Source organism: Phoca vitulina, unplaced genomic scaffold (genome assembly GCF_004348235.1).
Source record: "Phoca vitulina isolate PV1807 unplaced genomic scaffold, GSC_HSeal_1.0 scaffold47, whole genome shotgun sequence".
NCBI classification, from domain to species: Eukaryota; Metazoa; Chordata; class Mammalia; order Carnivora; family Phocidae; genus Phoca; species Phoca vitulina.
The window spans coordinates 8,763,065-8,786,587 of NW_022589750.1; the positions used below are offsets into that span (position 1 = coordinate 8,763,065).

A 23,523-nucleotide genomic window follows, 5' to 3' on the forward strand; every position below is an offset into this window, starting at 1 on the left:
AGCAGAAAGCTCCCAGCAAAATTAGCAAATAGCAAGGTCCAGAGGGAAAGAGCCGTAGTTCACAAAACAGAACCTTTTTGATGTTGACAGAGAAAGATTTGAGCTGAGGAGGATTCAGAACAACTTAGAGCAGGATTTATTGTATTTATGCTGCCTCTTCTCTGCCCTGGATCCCTTGCAGACAACGCTATCCTAGGGCTCCTCTAGATTCTTACCAGTCCAAGCTCACCCGGGACCTGAGAATCCTTCTCAACTCAACACTCCATAAATACACACTACCAAGGTCTGGAGCTGGTCTGCAAGGTGAAATCGATTGTCCGTCTCTGGTGAAGAGATTAAATATTGTCTCTTTTCCCCACGAATTCATGAATATATGGGGTTCCAAAGAGACCATCAGACCACTCTGCACAGAAGGCTGGTCTTGGCAATCATGCCAAGGGTGAACACAGCACTACTGGGAACAGTTGAAGGAAGGGTCAGGTCTAGCAGAGTGGACACCGACAGGGGAACCTGGGGACACGACAATGAGCAGCCACTCTGCCTCTTCGTGTATGCCTTGGGTCAGCCCTGCGCACAAAGGGAAGGACTCCATCCCTGTTTTCAGAGCAAAACAAAAATTATAACCTAAAACCAGACCCCAGCTCAGCTATTTACAGCATGAACTCAGGACTCAAAAGTGCCAGGTGAGGTGTTTATGACAACACTTCCCCGGAGGCATAAATGGAAATTACTAAAATTATAGGTGACTTGGCTATTTAGGGGCAGTTACGCACATTTCTAAATCTGAATGATGCTTGGGGAAGGTGGAAGCCTTTGACATTCCAGCAGCCCTTCTTAAAGCCACATAGTATTAAAGATACTTGGGGCCTGAATATATAAAACCACATCCTGTGTTGATATCTGCAGGCCTGTGATTCTTAAACAGGATCGCACTTTGTGATTCTTAGCTGTTCGTGGATTTCAGCATTAGAATATTTATCCTCGTGAAGTGGCCACAACATTTAAGACTAGTAACCGAATGTTTATTTGTGGAACTTAGCCTTGCCCACGGTTTACCGAAATAACAGGAAAACTGGCCTTTTTCTGTGTCTGAACTATGTTTTCTTCCCAACACGTTCTTGCAATGCCAACAACGTATGTTTAAGGAAAAAAACTCCACAGGCATATAGTCCTTGAAAAAGGTAACAATTCATGGAAAAAGTCGGTAAGATTTTCCCCGAAACATATAACAACTTAGAGACATGTGGGATTTCTTTTTATTCTTACTGTCGTCTAAAAGTGATGACTATCAACGCTTGATTACTCTCATTGCCTAAGTGTTCGAGTGGAACTTATAGATCTTTGTTTCCATTAGAAGTGAAGGGAGAAGGACAAAAACCTACAATTTGATTTCTAAAATGATATACTGAGACCACAAAAATACCCCTGGTCCAAGCTTACCATGTTTACGTCAACTCTACTAGCATTTTGAGATGTTTCATGAAGTTGATTAACCAAGGTCTGAGAGACTTTTAAGGAACAGAAAGAGAGAGAGAGATGGGGTTTGGGGTTAATCAACAGTGCTTAGATGGGAGCAGAGAGGATAGACAGAGAGATGCTAGCTAGCTAATGGGAGAGAGGGGGCTACACCTAAGTGACAAGTAGGATAACAGGCAGAAAACCTTTCCCTCTGGTAACCCCCCATCTCAGGACTTCTGTGTCAAAGGACTCAAAGCCAGAATGCTGTCGACATCCTATCAGGTTGAATTCCAGATGGTTAAATGTAAGTTCAGAAAACACTAGAGGAATTAGAAGAAATTACAAGTAAATAATCTTAAGATGAGGAAGAGCTTTTCCGGTGTAACTCCGAAGGCATAAATAAACCATAATGGAAACATTTGTACACTTCACCCTCTGTACGTTAAAAACCATAAACAAAATGTAAGGGCGAGTGCCGTATAAAGAATCCATGTTTGGTACCTATGGCGAAAGTGTCCTATGGTTGATATACAGGGAATTCTCACAAATAAATGGAAAAAAAAAAAGATAAATACTCAGGGGAAATAGGCAAATAACAAAAACAAGCAATTAACAGAAAAAATTCAAAGGCCCAGGGAACAATGCTCTACATCATTAGGGTCCAAAGAACAAGATGTTAAAGCGATTAAGATCATTTTTATAGTATTGAATGGTAAAAAACAAAAAAAATCAGAAAGAGTTATTAAAGATGCAGAAAGACACACCCTGTCATAGACTGCTGGCAGGAGTACAAAATAACACAATTTTCAGGAGGGCAATATGACAACACACTGTAAAAAAGCTTTTTTTCAAAAAATTGGTGATAGAACATTCTAGAACCTCCATGCAATGGTATGTCAAAAAGCCATTAAAATGAAGTTGTGAAAAGACGTTTAATGACATGGAAAATGTACATATGATTAAGTGGAGAAGCATAAATGGGTTGAGGTGAATGAGGCACTGAGAATGGTATCGGACACATAGTAGGTACTTTATTCAGAATGATTCTGATTTTGAGAGGAGCACCAGTGTATAAATATAGAAATAAAAATCTATGCATATCAAAATACCTAGTTAGTTTAGAAATATAGAAGACATTTATTTTCTTCTTTTGTTGTCTGTATTTTCTCAAGTTCCCACAAGCAATATGAATTGGTTTTTGGAGGTAGAAAGGAAAGGTTTTCGAAAATGATGCTGTGGATAAACAGCCAGTGACATATTTATATATGTAAATAACCATAAACATTACATGATACCCACATGTGTAGATAAATATTATATGCACATAGAGTCAAAGCAAAGGAATTGAGAGCACAAAAAATAAAATGTTGACAAACCTCAGTGACCATTTCTGGGTGTTATGATAACGTGTGCTTTTTAGGAGTTGGTATGTGTGTGTGTTCTCCATTTCCAAAATATGTCATGCAAATGTTTTTCATTTATAATAAAGAAAAAGTTATTTTAAGCAATAACCCCTGGGATACCACAGGACCTCCTGGAATTTAAGCAATGCCCCATTTTGCAACCCATCTAGGGTCAACGCCTCTGTCATCCTGGACCCCTTTGCACTCAGTTCCCACGGAAAGAGTTACCAACTCCTGTTGATTGGTTAGAATATGTTTTGCATCTCTCCTTTCTTTGTTTCTACTGCCATCACTCTAATATCGTTGCTTGATCGCAATTTCATAAGGCCATTTTCCTGCTCAGAGGTGTCCGTCAGCTCTCCCCAACTCCTTGACCTGGAGTTGAAGGCCTCCCCATGTTATATACCCTGCATTATGAATCACAATCAAACCGGTCTCATTATTGTTCCAAATACACTGTGTATTTGTTTCACCCTTGTTTTTGCTCAGACTACCTCCAACCACTACATACCCAAGGGCCTTTCTCCTTTCCTCTGGGTTTCCTCTGAGGCAGAGCTGAAAATCCACCCTATTTGTGATTCCTGCCCCCACTGCCTAGAGGAAATACATTTCTCCTTTCCAGCCCATTCATGTTACACAGAGAACAAGAATAATAATACAAATAATCTTTTTTTTTTTTTACCTTCTCTATTAGATTGATTATATTTCTTTATATCCTTACCATAGCTCAGAAGCCTAGTAAATAGTACAAAATGAAGGTTTGGACGTAAAACAAAACACTCTCCAAGACAGGACGTTGTTTACATTTCTATCAACACAATCCTTTAATAAGTGAAGATATTAGCACTCCATTTAAATTAGCTGCCACAGGGCTGTGGTTCCACTTTGCTGGCTCCTGGTGGGGTCCCCTAACAGAAGCCTTCCAGCCGAAGGGTGTTGGGGAAGGTCTTGCGCATGCTCATGCATTTTTCTTGGTCAATGTACAGGGAGTTGGCTTTGACGGCCAGGTCATGCTCCAGGGTGGCCTTGGTGTGGACCAGCGACTGCAGGGTGTCCTCCGCGTCCCTCAGGCGCTGCTGCAAGGTCTGAATGGTGCTGTCCACCTCGTACACTTCGTTGACAAGGCTGCGTGAGGAAAGAGGCATCAGGTTAGATCAGCAGAAGTCACAGTCTGCAGGCTGGTTATGTGCTGAATCAAGGGCCTGCAGGGTTATTGAAGTCCTACTGGAAGCTGCTGGGCTGAGTGCACACGGAGCTCCCAGAGGCACACGGGTCATCCCAATGTCAGGACAAACATGCAGAGGAAGCAATACTGGGCTTCCTTGTGGTTCTAGAATCAGGCCAGCGCCACTCCCATTTACAACGCCCAGAACCCAAAAGGCAAACTAAGCATATTTTAGGGACACCATCAAATTTACCATCAAGTTTTCATACACACACACACATATTATGGTATTTTTTAAAAAGGGAAAACTTGTAAACACGTGACATTTTTTTAAATAATAAAAATGGGAAAAATCAAAGCTTAGCTGGACTTTCTTACATTTTTATAATCCGAATTATTTTCATTGTTAGGAAGAGGGGGACACCCAAGTTTACTCAGTGGCTAGAATTCAGCACAAGAGCAGTGGGAGGGGTTAGTTAATGGGGCATTCCTGAAATTATAATGCCCCTGCCCCCCAGCAACATCCCAAGGCAATGCCTCAAGTTCCCAGACTAAATATATTTGTAATTGTCGAAAACGTAATAGAACAGGATAAGGCTTGAAATCGGCTGTATAAACAGTGAAATGGGTTGTAGTTCTAATAGTTCTAATTACCCTGTGATGATTTTAAAAAAAAAGACATATTTTTTTCATTAAGACAAAAAAGAAAAAATTCATTTCATGGAAAAGCCTATAGCATCTCCTCAAATTATATTAGTCAATACTGTTTCAATTTTCATTTCCCTGATTATTAGCAAACAGGTGTCTTTTGGCCTTGTTGCTTGTTGCATTTCTTCTGTGAACTGCTTCTCTCCTTTGCTCCCTTTCTACTGAGGTATTACTATTTATCTGACTCATTTGCAAAGAGCTCTTTCCATGTTAGGCATATTGATTTTTTTTTTTTTTTTTTTGGTCTGCTTTGCTTCTGGCAAATGTTTTCCCTAATTCATTTTTTGCCTTTTTAATTTTGGTTATGACGTATTTACTATATGTAAGATTTCAATTTTTTTACAGTAAGCCAAATCTTTCTCTTTCTTTGTGATTTCTTCCATTGTGTTTATATTTAGAAAGTCTTTCTCTTCCTGGGGAGAAATTAAGCAGGGGCTCCTTTACCCACTGATTTGGCCAATTATATTGAGGAGAGATGACTATGTGGTCACTTAAGAAAAAAATTAGGGAACAGTTTATAAAAAGACAATAATAATAATAGCAACACATTTATTAACTACTTTATTATATATATATATGTATATATTATTCTAAGTATTTTACACGATCAGACAATTTAATCCTCATAACAACACCATGAAGTAGATACTACGATTATCCCCATTTTACAGATGACAAAACTGAGGTATAAGAAATTTAGATAACTCTCCTTACAGTTTTGCTTGGAACTACCCATCAGCTGCTTTTAATTACCATGCTGCTCCCCTGCCTAACTCTGGTCAGCTAAAAACACAACTCAAATTTATCAAATTGTAACTAGTGATTCAATATTAAGGGCTTCTTTATTTGGGAATCCATTTATCAGCAGACTGGAGGTGCATGGAATTAATTAAAATATACAGTAATACAGGGGTGCTTGGCTGGCTCATTCAGTAGAGCATGCAACTCTCAATCTCAGGGTCATGAGTTCAAACCCCACATTGGGCGTAGAGCCTACTTAAAAAAAAAATAAAAATAAAACATAAAACATACAGTAATGTAAAGAGAACAGCGACCACATAAAGATATGTGTGTCCTTAGGGATAGAAAGGGTTTTCACCAGCACAGAAGAATATCCAGGCCATGTTAAAATTATTATTAAACCAAGGCAACAGTCTAGCTTCACAGAACTCTGCAGCTGCAAAATAAATGTGAGAGGTCATCAAGCCCAGCTTCCTTGTTTCACAGACAAGGAAACTGAGCTGGGGGACTGATGAGCTTCCCTCCCCACAGGCACGCGGCCCACATGTGTTTATAAGCTTCGCACAGTTATCCAGGAAACTAAGAAGGAAATAAGGAGTCTCACTGGCCATAATAAGGAACTGGGTCCCATTTCCTGCCCCTACCGTCTCAGCTCCCTGCAAGCAAAGGACAGAAGCAGAGACCCGGGATGTTGGCTTCAGCATCCAGGACCCCCTTGGGTAAGACCATTTCTATTTGTAATCCCCACCGTGTAGGGTGGCCAGGTTAATACACAGGATGCCCAGTTAAATTTGAATTTCAGATACATGTGCAATTGTTTTAGTGTAAGTATTTTTTTAACTGTGATCAAAGACACACAACAGAGAATTTACAGTCTTAACCATTTTTGGGTGAACAGTTCCAGCAGCGTTCCCTGCATTCACACTGATGTGCAACCATCACCACCATCCATCCACGGAACTCCTTACCTTGCAAAACTGAAACTCGGTCCTCATGACACACTGACTCCCCATACCCCTGAGCCCCTGGCAATCACCATTCTACTTTCTGTCTCTCTGAATATGTGGGATATATTTATACTGAAAACCATTCATGGTTTACCTGAAACTCAAATTTTACTGGCCATCCTGAGTTTCAATTTGCAAAATTGGGCAACCCCACCAGAGGGGCCCATGTAGTGCTCGGCACGAAGTGGGCGCTCACAGAATATTAAGATGGTACCAAAGCAACAATTTTTCTACCCCAAACCCTCCATGCTCCCTTCTTCTTAGAGGACAAACGGCACATTTTTAAGGAGATGCACCAAATCAGAAGCCGCTGTTTAGGCTGAGTGGAGGGGAGACAAGAGGGCAGGGAAGGGGGTTCTCATTTCGGACTCCCTAGAGATCTGTATTCGGCGAATTCATTTTAACATCAGAAAGCATCTCAATCTTACTTGTGAAATTGAACAAGAAAACTTGCAGGGAAAAATACGGTGAAACGTGTGACATAGAAGAATAAAGGAATAATTTCTTCGCAGTGTTATCTTGTGTTGAGTAGTAGTATGAGAAAACAAGAGGAAACAGCATTCATACCTAATGATAACCTATGCTCTAGCCACATGATGGAAGCAATGCAAGCAACACTTTGGAAAAAAGAGAATTGCCATGAGGGAAGAAACTCACAATATGGTGTTGATTTGAAAAGTCAAGATAGGGGTTAAGCGGTTAAGCGACTGCCTTCGGCTCAAGTCATGATCCTGGAGTCCCAGGATCGAGTCTGGCATCGGGTTCCCTGCTCAGCAGGGAGTCTGCTTCTCCCTCTGACCCTCCTCCCTCTCATGCTCTCTGTCTCTCATTCTCTCTCTCTCAAATAAATAAATAAAATCTTTTAAAAAAAAAAGAAAAAGTCAAGATAGGGGCGCCTGGATGGCTCAGTTAGTTAAGTGTCTGACTTCAGCTCAGGTCATGATCTCGGGGTCCTGGGATGGAGCCCCCATCAGGCTCCCTCTGCCCCTGCCCTCCCCTCTCCTCCCCTCCCCTGCTCATGTGCCCATGCTCTCTCGCTCTCTCTCTTTCTCAAATAAATAATCTTAAAAAAAAAAAATAAAGACAAAGACAGGACAGAAAATCCCATAAGCAGCATGATCACAATTTTTTTAACACGCCTGGTGGCAAATACAAAAAAAACGCTAACCTCGATTATCCCTCGATGGCACAAAGAATCAAGATGGGTTTTATTTTTTACTTCCTTTTTCTGATTTTTTTCTATCATGAACAGATGCTACTTTTAAAGCCAGAAAGAATGCGGTAAATATTTTACCAAAAGGGAACACAATTTTGAGGGACTTAAACTCTCTTTGGCCTTTAGAGACCAACACCACAAGAGGGCAACGGGGCAAATTTATCTGCTCTGCCGTGCCCACCTATACCAGCCCGGAGGGGTCTGCTCCCAAGACACCTGCAGGCAGCCCGAAAGGGGCAAGGTGCTCACAAAAGGCTCACAGAAGCAACAATAAGCTGTGAAGACGCATCCACACAATACATCTCCCTTCATCTTAGAAGCTGCACTGTTAAGAAAACAAAAAGACTTTCAATGGGGCGGGGGAAGGAACTGAAACCTAAGTGCCTAAAGTTTCCTTTGGTCTCCGATTGGTAAACACAAAATCTAAGAACCGATCTAAAAGCCCATTTCTGTTGTTGCTTCGATCCAAGGTGGATTAAAAAGAAGTCTCTTGGAAGATCCCAGGGTATAAAGTATCACTAGCAAAGAAACAGGTACTTGGGGTGGTTGCTGCAACAGTACCAGGGATGGGGTTTATGGAAGTGGGTTGTGTATAATCCCACCGGGCCCGCCTCTCACCTTCCCCTGCACTACTCCGCTGGCTTCAGAAGGAACCCTGAACCCAGAGGCAGGAAACAGAGCACAATGATCTATGAGTCCTTACTCCTAGCTGACAAACACTAGTCTAGTGGAAATTTTATCCCGGTAGAGAACTTTTGAAAATACAGATGTTGAAAGATCAATGATTTTTTTTTAAATTTTTTTTGATTTTCTATTTTTTTGGAAAGGGAAAAGATCTACAAAATGCAGGCTGCTAGTACCCTTCCTCCCACTCCTGCGTGAATACGGCTGGGGGGTCCTGTACTCCCCTCCCCTTGTGCCCTTAGAAACACATTCTCACCCATCAAGGCCACATCTCTGCCTCGGCTTCCTTGTTCTTGGCAGATCACAGAGAGCTGTTCTGCTGAAACCGCTCATTTTGGGGGGAAATTACAGAACTGAAAAAAACATTTTGCATTCAAATACAAATAAAGCTACCGTCGTTTTTTGGTTTTTTGTTTTTGTTTTTTTGTTTTTTTTGTTTTTCGCCCTAAATGTACCAAGATTATTGAAGCAAAGCAGAACCTGGTGTGGCCTGCCACCAAAAATGCCAAAAATGGTTAGAATTGCTTTTGAAAGGACCCGTTCAGAACACTGTAAATGAAAATAAAAGTCTCGGAATGAAAACTGCCATTTTTCTCTGTCCTCGCTCCCCTGAGCCCGTGGTCTTTTTGGCAACAATACTTGAACAAGAAATCCTTACGGAAACAAAAGTAGGTTTTGTCCTAAAGTCAATAAAGGGGCAGAGGAAATGGACATAGTATGGATTCCATAGGAAGCAAAGGGAAAGTAAATTCGTGTAGCTGTGAAGGGGGGAAAAAGTAAAAATAATTCGGCTTCTGTGGAGCAGCCTTCAATGCCTATTGTCTGATAACTCCAACAACAAATTAGACCACTACTCAAAACCCTTTTATTTTTTTTAAGGATTTTATTTATTTATTTGACAGAGAGAGACACAGCGAGAGAGGGAACACAAGCAGGGGGAGTGGGAGAGGGAGAAGCAGGCTTCCCGCTGAGCAGGGAGCCCGATGCGGGGCTCGATCCCAGGACCTGAGCCGAAGGCAGACGCTGAATGACTGAGCCACCCAGGAGCCCCTACTCAAAACCCTTTTAAAAAACAGCCCCGGGTTTGTCCAATGCCAGTCTGAACAACTGATAGATCCCCGTCTCTACTTCTGGTGACTGCAGAAACTCAGAGAATAAAACTTCGCTCAACTTCCCCTAATATGATTTGCAGAAAGCCACAATTCGTGATCTAATCCTAACTGGCCAGATGGCCGTGGACTCACTGCCACACTCTTCGGAAGCACGTGGGCACCGCAGACGGGCCTCTGGAGTGGAGGACAGCTAATCCTAAATAATGAACGGGCTGTGTAGGAAGAGGGGTTCTCTGGAACCCACTTGGGGAAATGTGTAGCCAGCATGGGTGCACACCTATATGGCTATGGCCCAGACAACAGCTCTACAAGGAGAAATGCAGCTAATTCGTTGGCATATATGCCAGAGCATGCTTCTTAGCATCCAACACAGACAACATGCATGCTGTATGGGTAGGGCGTTTTGCTGTAAAGATCTCCTCTGTGACCCTCAGTTTCATCCTCTATGAGAGAGAGATGGGGATACAGTATCCGCTTTGCTGACTCGCTGCATAAGGGCACTGAGGAGGTTGGATGGGATCAGGAGCACGATCGGGGGATGATAAAAGCACCATACGTGTGATGAAAGATGGGGGAAGCAGAAGCAAACGGTTGCTTTGGTTGGATAGGGCTCTGCAGTGGGGCAGGCAAGAACTCAAACCATGCCTCTACTTACCATGTCACGCAACACGCTTCTGCCTCAGTTTCCTTATTTTTGAAATGCAGACGATGAATGAGGTAGTGTAAGGAGCTGAGGATGGAGCTCAGCACAGAATGAGATCCATATATGGCAGCCTACTCTACTCCTGCCACTTCACCATCTTTCTTGTCTTCATCGTTGTTGGCCCAACAAGGATCTCCCTTACCCTCCAAGAAATCCACACTTGCTTCCTTGGCAGGGCTCAAAGCTGATTTATCCCTAGGATCAATCCTTTGTGACGATGAGGGAATCCCATCATGGAACCAGGTAGGAGACGAGACTAGTGGCATTTCCCCACGGCACCAGAAAGGAATTTGGAGTTGAAGTGAGGCACCTTTGTTCCTCCAGTTGCTATAAATTTGATTTGCTTCTGCACAGAGCATTTCATGACCTGAGAAAAGCCATGGAGAAATCCAGAAAGAAAAGACAAGCTGACAGATATTGGGAAATTGGAAATGAAGCCAGAACATCGGCGGGGTTGGGGGCGGGGGGAGTTTTGCCCAATTCCTGAGGAGCCCATCCTAAAAGGAATGTTCAAAGTTAAAATCATCATCATGATGAAAGACGCCTAGTGTTGGGTGGATAAATGGCGGCATGAGAGTCTTGTGGCCATGTCTATGGGGGGATGTGCTTGATGAAGTCCAGCTGTTTTCGATTTCCAATGAGAACAGAACAAACTGAAGTGACCCTGAAGGGGTCCTAGGGGACCATGAGGATGGTCTTAATGGGGACAGTAGATATAAATGCCAAAAAAGGCCAATGAGAACAAATGGGTGAGAACAAATAGAAAGGGGTCAGTGGAGCTGGTACCACAAGTCCCTTTTCTGATGAGTCCCAGGCGCTGAAAACCACACAGCAAGTAATGCACTCTGCTGCTTATAAGAGAGATATTCTGGAAACTCTAGACCCCAGGGAAGCGCAGAGGAACCCAGAGGCCACATTGGCCCCACTGAATGAGGCTTCACGTTTATTATCACTTTTTTTTTTTTGTATATGGTGTTGATATCATTTCCCTTTTTTTATTTATTTTTATTTTTTTTAATTTTATTATGTTATGTTAGTCACCATACAATACATCATTGGTTTTTGATGTGGTGATCCATGATCCATTGTTGTCGTATAACACCCAGTGCTCCATGCAGTACGTGCCCTCCTTAATACCCATTTCCCTTTTTTTTAAATTGTGGTAAAATGTACATAACACAAAAAACTTACCATCTCAACTGTTTTTCAGTGTACAGTTTGGTGGCATTAAGGACTTTCAAACTGTGGTGCGTCTATCACCACCATCCATCTCCAGAACTTATTCATCCTCCCCAACCGAAATTCTACGCCCATTATTAATAATTATTAACACTTCTGAAGAAGGCTCCAACACAATGACTCTTACTATGCTCTTCCATATGACCGGTGTGAAAGCAGAAGGAAGCGCCTTCATAAAGAGCATGGAGCCGCCATGGGGCTGGTGGGTTGCCCCAAGGAGCGCCCCGAGCTTTCCCCTCCTGCTCAGGGCCCACTTCCGTCTCACCGTAGCTGAGCCATGTCCCGACAGAGCTCTATGTTGGGTCTCCTGGTGCGCTCGTCCAGTCTGGTCTGAGCCACCTTCAGGAAGGCAGACTTGTCCTTGATGGCCTTCTTGATGGATTCTATGGTCATTTCAGTCTGGAAGATCTCCTGCAGGGTCTGTGTGAAGAGAAGCAAATGTTTGAGGCCTCTTGCATTTAAGGCCTGAGGCCCACCTTGCCCTTTCCCGTGGGGAGGTAGTTTCTCTGAGGGCCTTTCTCCCCCCACCCCAGCCCCATCCCTGGGAATCTCTGGAGAGCTGACTGTGTGTGTCTCTTCCCAACTCCAGGTGAAATCTGCCAGGCGGAGAGTATTTACACCACAGAAATGAGCAAATATGACAAATTGGAGCCTCCTTCCCACACACAGCCCCCACCGATTGTTAAATAATTACCAGCACATATGTGTGTGTAACTCTGAAAAAAAGTGAGGCCAAGAGGTTTCAATGGCCCTTACATCCCTCCTCACATCAGTATGTCCTGCCTCTTTATCTTCTTACTAGTGTCATAGAGATGTTTTCCTGCTAGTAAGAAGCAAACCAATTCAAGTTTCTGAGTGTTTCCCTTGCAAGGGAGGAGCGCTGGCAGTTTTGGGGAGTCCTGATTTTATATTCTTTTTTTCTTAAAGGAAGATCCTCCAAACTACATAAACCCAGATCCCTCCCTGGTCTCCTCTCCTATGCTCTGACAATTCTTCTTTCTTCTATGACTTTGACCTCTGCACTTGCAATTCTCCACATCTGTCCACCACTCCCCCCTTCCTCAGCCACCTTCCTGTGGCCTGGAGACACACCCCAGTGTCACCCAAATTCTTGTAAAACTTCGTGTCTTGACCACCACGCTCTCACCCAGTCCCACCTGGGCATTCTCCAGTTGGAACCCTCCAACCCTCCCCCCACGATCCCTGCTCTGTGCATTCCACAATGGTCCTGCTCACTCCCTGCACTCCGACCAGCTCATCTGGAGGTGGCCCCTATATTCCTGGACCCAGTGGCCCTTGTGAAACTGTACTCTCAAAGGTGACAATAACCCTCCCCGATGTCTCCCTCTCTTTGAAACCCTTGCCCTGTTTGTCTTCTCCGGCCAGCTGCTGTCCTAATTCCTTGCCTCTCTCTGTAGCTGCTCCTCACCACTTCCCAGTACAAGGCTCTGTCTTGAACCACTTCTCTGCTCCATCCTTTCTCTCCTGCAGAGCTCTCCTGTAACCTCATGGATTCAGCACTTGCATAATCCAGGAGCCCTGAAATCTGTCACTTGAGCTTTGACCTCCCTCCCAAGCCTTCAACAACCTGTTGAAGATCATTGCACTGTTCCTATCCCCGAAGCCACCCTCAGGGGCTCCCTGCTCCCGAAGCCATCCCTGTCTCTCCCCAGTGGAAATAACTCTTCCTTCTGCTAAACTTAACGTTTTATCTGCAGCTCCGAGGAGTTCTTTCTGCACCTTTCTGGTCCTTTCTACTTTCATGTCTTGTCTCGCTCTAAGATACAAGATGGCAGGGCCAGTGTGTTGTTCATGTGTGCATACCCCAAAGCACCCAGCACAGTACCTCCAATGTAGCTGTGCTGGCCTGAATGCTATCCCCTCCCCACCCCCAGGAAAGTTCCTGTGTTGAACTAACCCCCCTAACCCCCCGCCCCAGTATCTTAGAATATGATTGTATTTGGAGATGGAGCCTTTGAGAGAGGTAATTATGTTAAAATGAGATCATTAGGGTACGTCCTAGTGCAATAGGACTGGTGTCCTTATAAGAAGGGGAGATTAGGATGCAGGCATGCATGGAGGGAAGAGCAAGTGAAGACAAAGGGAGATGGCCATCTCAAGCCAAGGAGATAGACCTCAGAAGAGACCAACCCTGCTGACACCTTGATCTTGGACTTCTAGCTTCCAGAATTGTGGGGGGGAAAAAAAAATGACTTTTGTTGTTTATGCCACCCAGTCTATAGTGCTTTGTTGGGATAGCCCCAGGGAACTAATGCAGAGGTAAATAAAAATTTGTTGAACAAAGGGACTCCATCAGGGCAGCCTTCTAGAAGCCATTAGAATAGCTTCATACTGCCCAGTGGATACCTTCCCATCAATGTCCTCTACAGCTTGGCTCCAGGCTGCCTTTGCAAGCTTCTCTCCCAGGACACATGCCCTCCATTTACAGATCCGAACTCAACCTCTGACTGGCTACCTCCTGAGGCTTCGTTCGAGATTTCGTCCCCCCGCCCCAAATGTTCACCTCTTTCTCCAAACCCCAACAACACTTTCTGCATCTGTTATCTGGCAACCGCAATCTGTAATTTTCTATTGTAGTTACTAATTGTTCATGAGCTTGTCCTACGTATGCACATCTTCACAAATATAAGCTTCCTGGGACCAAACCTGCATATTATACTTCTCTCTGCCCTTCTCTCTGTCGTCCAATAAGTATTTGTTGCTCAAAGAAGACACCCTGAGAAAGGAAGTTAAATTGCTGCAGTCTGAGGAAACATGGCGCCCTCAATTGGATAATACTGCCTTCCAGCACACATGGCCGACTGTGTCAGGTTCTTAAAATAAGAAATGAAAACCTATAGGCAGCATAATCCACAGAAATAATAAGAGCTCCAAGACCAATGCTAAGTAAAGAAAGAGCTCCTTGTTTATCTTGAAACACTCAAATTCTGCTTAAATCCTTCATTTTATTGTCATTGTAAAATGCTTATGCTTAGAGCACTTTAAAAAGTTCAATATCTGAAACACTTTGAACTACCTAATAGTTTCCTGTATTTGGTGTTGTATTCCAGAGAAAGGTCCTGAAGTAATTTAACAGAAAACATTCCTACCATATGTTCTAATAATAAATTCACTTCCTAGTTACATACAGTGATTCATTAAACTTTAATCATAATATTTTTGTTTCTATTAAATACTAGGAACCTTTTGGTGCATAGTGCATTCTTTGTACTCCAAAAACCAGTGGATTCCAATTTCATTTTGACACCTGCCTACCTGGATAAAATAAATGGTGTGCTTTGTACTGTTTTTAATTTTTCTTAGTCTATATGGCCAGGAGTTCATGCGTCTTATGGCGTCTCTCCAGGAGTGGTGAGAGATTTGTGGTCCCAGAGGCCCCTGCTCTATCTATCCAGGTCGGCTAAGGGGTACCACTGGCACTTGACTTACCTTCGCTAAGTGAATCTGAATCTTATTTTTAGCATCTGCAGTCTCAGCAATGCGATTGGTGAAAGACAAGTTCACTTTGTTGAATTGATTCCACATCTCATTGGCAGTCACGACCAAGAGGTTTTGAATGTCGTCTCTTAGCTTCGCAGAGGCTGCTCGTTCACTTTGGGAACTGAGAATATTGTCATCTGTAAATTTGGCCCAGGATTCGGGCACTGAGATCCTGGAAAAAAAAAGTAGAACCATACAATGGTGACAATGATGAATCAGCCTAGACAGACTGTAAGCGATCATTCATTTTGTGAAAGGGGAAACCCCCATCACTGAATCCTGGTTTATTGCATAAAGTGTAAACATCAGAGGAAAGCTTATTTAAAACGTTTCTTAATTGTTCCTTATTTTTCTGCTTAGTTTCTGTAAATCCAGAGCATACACTAAGTCCTCTGCCAATCAGCAGGGAGGGGGGGCAGGAGCAGGGAATGGGTGAAGGATATGGGTATTTGGGGCTCATAAGAAATGTGTCTCACTGGCCCGATAAGCATGTGAGAAAATATCCAACCTCAGGAGTAATCAAAGGAGTACTAATGAAAACAGCAACATACTAATAACCCTTCATCAGAATAGCAAAGACTGAAGAGAATGATAATTTTCTGGTGAGCCTGTTTTTAAAAGGTTACTCTCATATCCTGCAGGCAGGAATGTTGAATTGGTAGAACCATGCTAGAAGACAACATACACCAAGACCCTATCAAATGTGTATAACCCAGAAATTCCATTTATGGAAATTTTTACTGAGATATAATTGGCATATAACATTGCATTATTTTCAGGTAGGTGCACAACATAATAATTTGATACATGTCTACATTGTGAATTGATTGTCACAATAAATTTCGTTAACATCCAGCACCATACATAGTTACAATTATTTTTTCTTTGGATGAAAACTGTTATGTTCTACTCTCTTAATAACTTTCCAAAACATACAATGCAGTATCATTAACTATAGTCACGAAGCTCTACTTTACATCTCTAGGACAAAAAATAAGGAGTGCTTCGTGAATTTGTGTGACATCCTTGCCCAAGACCCATGCTCATCTTCTCTGCATCATTCCAATGTTAGTGTATGTGCTGCCAAAGCAAGCAATATAGAAATTTAACATAAGGGGGGCACCTGGGTGGCTCAGTCGTTAAGCGTCTGCCTTCAGCTCAGGTCGTGATCCCAGGGTCCTGAGATTGAGCCCCACATCGGGCTCCCTGCTCAGCGGGAGGCCTGCTTCTCCCTCTCCCACTCCCCCTGCTTGTGTTCCTGCTCTCGCTATCTCTCTCTCTGTCAAATAAATAAATAAAATCTTCAAAAAAAAAAAAAGAAATTTAACATAAGGAAATAATGCACCCAAAAGTGTATATGTGAGGATATTAATTTTCATCAATATTTATGACTATCCTTAAAAAACTGAAAACAGTCTAAGTGTCCAAAAGTAAAGAAAAAGTTGAGTGAATTATGGTACATTTAAATAAGTAACCCATATAGCATGCAAACTTATGTTGCAGAATTTTTTCACAATGTTTTTGACATATCATGAAATGAGAAGTCAGACAGACCATATAAACAGTATGTGTGTAATGCCATTCTTTAAAAATATAAATCTCTATCTACATGTGTGGAACAATATTAGAAGGACTAACAGTTAACATTGGGCATGGTGGGTTTACAGGTGGCATTTCTTTGCTTGTTGATATAATGGGATATCAAATAAGACTCTTACTGTTGACGAGAGGTGTTAGCTCGTGCCACAGTGACCCAAAATAACACCCTACATGCTCCATACCCTGACATTCCATGAAGGATGGCTAAAAATTCATGCTGGAAATAGAGAAGGCCCTTAATGGACGGCAAGGTGCTCAGTGTGTGTGGCTTGATCACAGCACATTCCCCGCCCCAGAAGGAAAAGAGGAAGATGATTCCGGCTCACCTCAAACCAAGTAAGAGGCATTTCAAGAGGACCACTTAGGACATAGAGTCTGAATCTGATTCACACCTGAAGAATCTAAAAATCAAAGTTGGCACCCGCCTGCACTATTACAGGAATGCTAAGAGATGGGGCTGCTTTGGGGGTGACCAGCCCCACAAAAGAGAATCCATGTGGGGGTTACCTTAAAAGGGGGAGGGGGCATAAGCATGGGAAGGAGAACAAGGGAACTCTTTGAGGTGACAAAAATAGTCTTCATCTCAACCGTGGTCGTGGTTATGTAGGCATAGAAATTTGTCAAAACTCACCAAAATGTATATGCTTAGACCAAATGCATTTTAGCGTAGGTGAATTTCACATTGGTGAAGCCAGTTTAACAAGCAGTGGTACATAGGCAAACTGTGGAAAGAGCCAAGATGTCCATCGACAGATGAATGGATAAAGAAGATGTGGTCCATATATACAATGGAATATTATGCAGCCATCAAAAGGAATGAGATCTTGCCATTTGCAACGACATGGATAGAACTGGAGAGTGTTATGCTGAGCGAAATAAGTCAATCAGAGAAAGACATGTATCATATGACCTCACTGATATGAGGAATTCTTAATCTCAGGACACAAACTGAGGGTTGCTGGAGTGGTGGGAAGGATGGGGTGGCTGGGTGATAGACACTGGCGAGGGTATGTGCTATGGTGAGCACTGTGAATTGTGCAAGACTGTTGAATCACAGATCTGTACCTCTGAAACAAATAATGCAATATATGTTAAGAAAAAAAAAAAAGAAGAAGATAGCAGGAGGGAAAGAATGAAGGGGAGGAATCGGAGGGGGAGACGAACCATGAGAGACGATGGACTCTGTAAAACAAACTGAGGGTTCTAGAGGGGAGGGGGGTGGGAGGATGGGTTAGCCTGGTGATGGGTATTGAGGAGGGCACGTTCTGCATGGAGCACTGGGTGTTATGCACAAACAATGAATCATGGAACACTACATCACAAACTGATGATGGAATGTATGGTGATTAACATAACAATAAAAAACCCCAAGCAGTGGTAATAAAATGTGAAGTTGTTTTTCAGCTTGTACCCCGCAGAGTCCAGGGCATCCAACACATTGGCAACACTTTATTTTCTTTATGCTTATCTGTGTTGTCTAGGTTTTTCTGCTTCAAGTAGCTGTTATTTTCATAGTTAGAAATACAAACAACAAATCACTCTTTTTGAGCTTTTTGAGGTATGGTTGACTTACAATGTCCTATTACTTTCAGGTGTACAACACAGTGATTCGACAATTCTATACATTACTCAGTGCTCACCACAATAAGTGTAAACAACAAATATTCTTTTACAAAACAATAGAAGAGGCAAGTGTCAAGGCCTGACAGGAATACACATGCTTACTGAAGACTCGTCCAAAGCAGGGTGTGTCTTTTATCTTCCCCACATCTTCCCATGTTTTCCATTTTAATCTGTAAGCTGCGTCATTTTGAAGGGGGAGAGAATGAATTAAATGACATTGAAATCATAGAAGTCGTTCATGCCTGACTTACGTCGCATCAACCCTCTCCACGCCGCGAAAGTAGCTGATGCCATCCGATGTGTTTCGCAGATGGTGGCACTTATCGTCAATTCGGTAAGCCGCCTGTTTATCACTCAGGTCCTTCTCCAGCTCGTGCTGGGAAGCTCTGTTAGCTCTGTAACACAGAGTGGGGAAATAGAGCTTCAGGTTTAGGAAACAATTTGATATGAGGAAGAGTAATTGGCTCTTCTGTGCTGGGACCCACCCTCTACTGCTGTCTGGGTCTCTCCTCTTTCACACAATGTCCAGCTTCCCAATTAAAAGGAGCCTTCCCTGGAGATGTCCATACAAGTGAGTAATTAGAACCCTGTCCACACTTCCCCTCCCATGGTGTGTAGTGGAGCTTGTGGGGGGGAGAGGTATAGATAAACAGAAGGCAGGTATCTGGAGCCCCAGGGCTGGGACCCGTCTTCCTAACACAAACATTGTTCCAGACAGGACCCTGGTTTAAAGTAATCTGTCCACATCTGTGCCTCTATTTCCTTCTTCTTTTTCCTCTTCTATACCCTAATTCCTCCATTCTTTGAGTGCAATTCCCCAAGAAGTTCTATAGGCTATAGACATTTATAGCCAGCCTCCCTCCTTCCATAAGTGACCTCAGTTTGTGGTCACGTGAGGCCTAAGAAGTTTGCCAGGTGATAGAAACCAAGCATCAATATTGAGCTCTGGGGCCAGAGACAGAGTGATTGAAAGGAGATCAGGAATTGGGGGCCCCCAGGCTCATCTGCTCCAGTAGCCACCCTCCTGGGAAAGAAGAGGCTCTGAGATACATGGTGTTCCCTGCCCTGCCAAACAGAGAGGAGACCCGGCAGCTCACTACCAAGGAGATAGACCCATGGGGTGGGCATGGGTGACAGGTGAGCCATGTCTTTACTCATGCAGTGGTTGATTCAACAAGTAATTACTGCGTGTCTACTACCTGTCAAGCACTGTTCAAGCCTGAATGCATCAATGGACAAAGCAAACATCTCTTCTCTCAAGAAGCGTACATTCTAGAGGGAGGAGAGAGGCAATACCCCTAATGAATTAGCAAATCATGTAGTTTGTTAGAACAGTGCAGAAAACAAAGCAGAAAAAAGGAAACAAGAGTGTGAATGATGATTTAAATAAGATGGTCAGAGTAGGACTCCTTGAGGAGGTAATGTTTGAGCAAAAACTTGCAGAAGGAAGAAGCAGATCACTCAGGGCCTCGTTGGAGGACATTGGAAGGAGTCAAGTTTTCCTCCAAGTGAAATGAGAGACCACTGACTTACAATTTTAAAGGACCATTTGGTGCTGGGTTTAGAACAGATTGTAGGGGGCAGGGAGACCCATTAACAGATAGGTACAGTTACCCAGGTGAGAGATAGTAGTGGCTTGGACCAAGGGGGTAGCAGTGAAGGAGGTGACAAGTGTTCAGATTCTCAGTATGTTTTAAAGAGAGCCAAGAGACTCCCCTAGGAGATTAAACATGAAGGGGTAGGGGAGAGGTGAAGCTGAGTAATTGGAATAGCAGAATTCCATCAACAACGGTGGGAGAGTAGGCTGGGGAGAAGACAGAAGTTCAGCCAACACACTGAGCTTGAGCGTCCATTAAACATCCAAGTGCAGATACCAAGGAGGTTGTTGGAATTTGGGAGAGAGGTCTGGGATGGAAATAAAAATTGGGGGATCATTAGCATATAGATAGTATTTGAAAAAGCAGGACAACCAGATGATCATCATTTTGGTGTTCCTGGCATCCAAAATGGTCTTGGCGTACAGGAGCCACTTGGTAAAGCCACCGTTGAATGGAATAGATAATTCCAGCTGCAGCTTCCCCTTAGCTTAGCTTGTACCTTTAGGTAAGTCACTTATCAGAGCTCTTCTTTTTGTGTGAAATAGAAATGAGGGTAGCAACATGCCAGTAACCTGCATTTTGATCCTGAAACACTTTTGTGAATTCTAAAACACGTGCAAGAGATGAAAGGTGAGAGAGCTGCCTCCCCTTGATATTTCTGTGTTCAATCTCCCATCTCAGGTTATTGTGTTGAAATTCTGGGATTAAAGGCCTTTCTCATTTGTGGTCTGGGACCAAGATGCCCCATACCCTTCCTCTCTTGGGCTGACACACCCTTGACCTCCTCTGACCTAACCTCAAAACCTCCTTAAGGAAGGTGCTTGAGGCAGCACCCCATCCACCTGTCTTATAGCCCAAGATGGGAAGAACCTTGGCTGCCATGTTGGTGCCTAGTGACATTCCATTTTCAACTGAGATCCAAACTCAGGCCTTTGTTGGGTGCTCCAAAGCAAATAGAGTTGAAAAACCCTCCTCCCATCGCCTTCACTGGACCAAGCCCAATGACCACATTAAGGCTTCCATAAACCCTGGAGAAACCATCTCAGGAAATGAGGTAGGCATTTTATCCACTGCGTATTAAATGAAAAGCAAGGTCTTTAAAGGATCACCAACAAAGGTTCCACACAAGTGCATACATGGAGCCAGAACTTTCTGCAAAGACCTGAACAGGGCTGGGAAAATGAGGCGGTTTGTAGCAGAGACTGATATGAAGATGTGGCTGTGGAACAATCTGGGCAAGAAGAGTGAAGAACATGGAGGATGAGCTGCAGATTTTAGATTATAAAAGAAAATAGGATTGGGAACTGGACCCGAAGAAAACAGAACAGGCACCATTCTGTGAACGACGCTAAACTGTGGTTCTATGATTTCTAGGGAGCAGAAGCCAAAAAGTAATATCAGAACTGCACTGCTTTGTATTTATAGCTCAGGTAAACAGTATAGTTAACCAAACCATGTGTAGTAAGTCATCCTTAACTCATCTTCTATCCATCCTCAACATTTCTAGACTAAAGAACACTTCCAATCACAGCGAGGGAGAGATCCCAGCCATCTAAACCTCACCAACCTGTGGAGCATCAATCCTGATGGGCACAGTGGGCAAACAAACAAGCAGAACTGATACCTCCATAACACGTATTCTTTTCAGGGTCTCACACCTTATCCTTGACAAGGTCAGTATAAGCAGAAGCATCCTTTCCTTTGGGTGACATATTCGATGCTGTTTTCCATGGCCATAACCAGATGAACATTCATCTTTCTAGTCATGTTAGGAAAGAGGCTCAACCAATGTGTTTTCTATGCTGATGGTTGTTATCATTGCTTAAGACCTTCTTTTGATTATTATTCTCCCCCGCCCCAATCCCCACCATAAATATTAAGTACCTACTATCTACTATTGCCAAGAAAAGAGGGATTTGTATTCTGGGAGAGAGTAGGATGGGTGAACGATTACAGTGCTGCAATGGGGTATAACCAGAGCACCAGGGAGCAGGTACCAGGGTCCCTGGGAAATCAGAGAAGGCTGAGTCTTTAAGGAGCTATGGAAATAATCATAAAAGTGAGCCACAATTCATTACTTACCCAGCTGCTGGGCTGAATATATACAAGTCAATCTCTCCTCAAAGAATGAAAGTCTTTTGAGTTAAAAGAAATCTTAGCCATACTCCAAGGTAGGGCAGAAATCCTTTCTTTAGCATCTCAAAATTATTTTTTTAAGATTTTATTTATATATTTGAGAGAGAGAGTGCATGTGCCTGCACGCGCAAGTTTGGGGAGAGGCAGAGGGGGAGGGAATCTCAAGCAGACTCATGCTGAGCACAAAGCCCCACACAGGGCTCAGTCTCACAACGCTGAGATCGTGACCTGAGCTGAAACCAAGAGTCTGATGCTTAACTGACTGAGCCACCCAGGCGCCCCTCAAAATTATTTCTTTAGCTATAAATTTAAAGCAAGCACTCCAAGTACTCATCTCAACCTCCAAATAAAAACGTATATGTGCACATGTGTGTGTGTGAGTGTGTGTGTGTATCCATATATAAGAAATCCTTACATAAGAAGCTAAGAGAAATTTGAATGGGAGGCACAAAAGCATAGTTTTGAGATAGATTTTAAATTGTATATAGAGTTAAAGGTCTTACGCAAGTTGAGCAATGGCCTTATCCAAATGCAGCTTCATCCTTTCTTGACAACTCAGAATAATATCAACTTCCTACTCAATTGGAAAAAAAAAAACACACATTAATGTTTTCATCAATGGGTATAACATCCAATGTCAACAATGTAACAAAACATCAACAAAGGAAAACTCTTCCTGGAAAAAAATTGTCAAGCGAAACAAGAAAACAATTTTTACACCCACTTATTTACCTTTATGCCCTCATGGTCCTGCAATCTGAACATTAAACTGAGGTTCACCCCTTTATAGGGTCACAGGAAAATTATATTATGTAACAATTTGGGACAGGAGTAAAACTGTAGGGTTTGTCTTTGTTTTTATCTCTGGCCCGTAACTAAAACAATATAACAATAAGTTAATAAATAAATTCTGGTGATGTGCAAGGTTGAACTTAATGCAGGCTTCTTTTATAATAACTATTCTTCCAAGACAAAGTAAACTGGGGAGGGAAAGGGGCAGCCAAAAAGGGACCTCCCTCTGGCAGTGCATATAACCTCAACAGACCCAGCTCTTTGGTCCAAATAGAAACTTGACTTCCACACCGGGAGGCCAGCCCTCCCTCCGTTGCCTGTACCCTGCAGCTCAGCTCCTACATACACTCAGACAAACACCTCCGTGCACTGCTCTACTTGACCACACACATGGCATTCTGATGCCTCTAGGATATATACGCTATTACACAGCATGTGTTGTATCAGAGACGTATTAAGGAAATATTTCTCGGGGAGCCTGGGTGGCTCAGATGGTTAAGCATCTGCCTTCGGCTCAGGTCATGATCCCAGGATCCTGGGATCGAGGCCCACATTGGGCTCCTGGCTCAGCAGAGAGCCTGCTTCTCCTTCTCCCTCTGCTTCTCTCCCTGCTCATGCTCTCTCTCTCTTTGTATCTCTGTGTCTCAGATGAATAAATAAAATCTTAAAAAAAAAAAGTAACATTTCTCGCTGCCCTCTGAAATTCATATTCACATTAGAAAGTCTAGAAATTCAAAATAGCACTGAGAAGACATTTAAAAAGCGCACATGGTCACTGTTTTCACTTTTTCAAGCACAGAGGGATCACCCTATGTGTATTGTTTTGTGGCCTGCCTTT

General features: G+C 43.0%; 1 protein-coding gene and 1 non-coding gene across 2 annotated transcripts in view; both read right to left on the reverse strand.

Moving 5' to 3' along the window:
- Window positions 1-3,769: 3,769 nt before the first annotated feature.
- TEKT3 (tektin 3) overlaps window positions 3,770-23,523 on the reverse strand; it is a 37,726-nt gene continuing 17,972 nt past the window's right edge. Inside the window, exons 4-8 of the mRNA XM_032432120.1 lie at window positions 22,397-22,467; window positions 18,411-18,554; window positions 14,887-15,109; window positions 11,702-11,856; window positions 3,770-3,986 (exon numbers count right to left, since the gene is read on the reverse strand). Of these exons, the coding sequence (XP_032288011.1) occupies window positions 3,770-3,986; window positions 11,702-11,856; window positions 14,887-15,109; window positions 18,411-18,554; window positions 22,397-22,467 (810 nt within the window). The remainder of the gene's footprint in view (window positions 3,987-11,701; window positions 11,857-14,886; window positions 15,110-18,410; window positions 18,555-22,396; window positions 22,468-23,523) is intronic.
- LOC116649416 lies at window positions 15,927-16,029 on the reverse strand. The gene has a single exon (XR_004302678.1). It is a non-coding gene; the product is annotated as a U6 spliceosomal RNA (small nuclear RNA).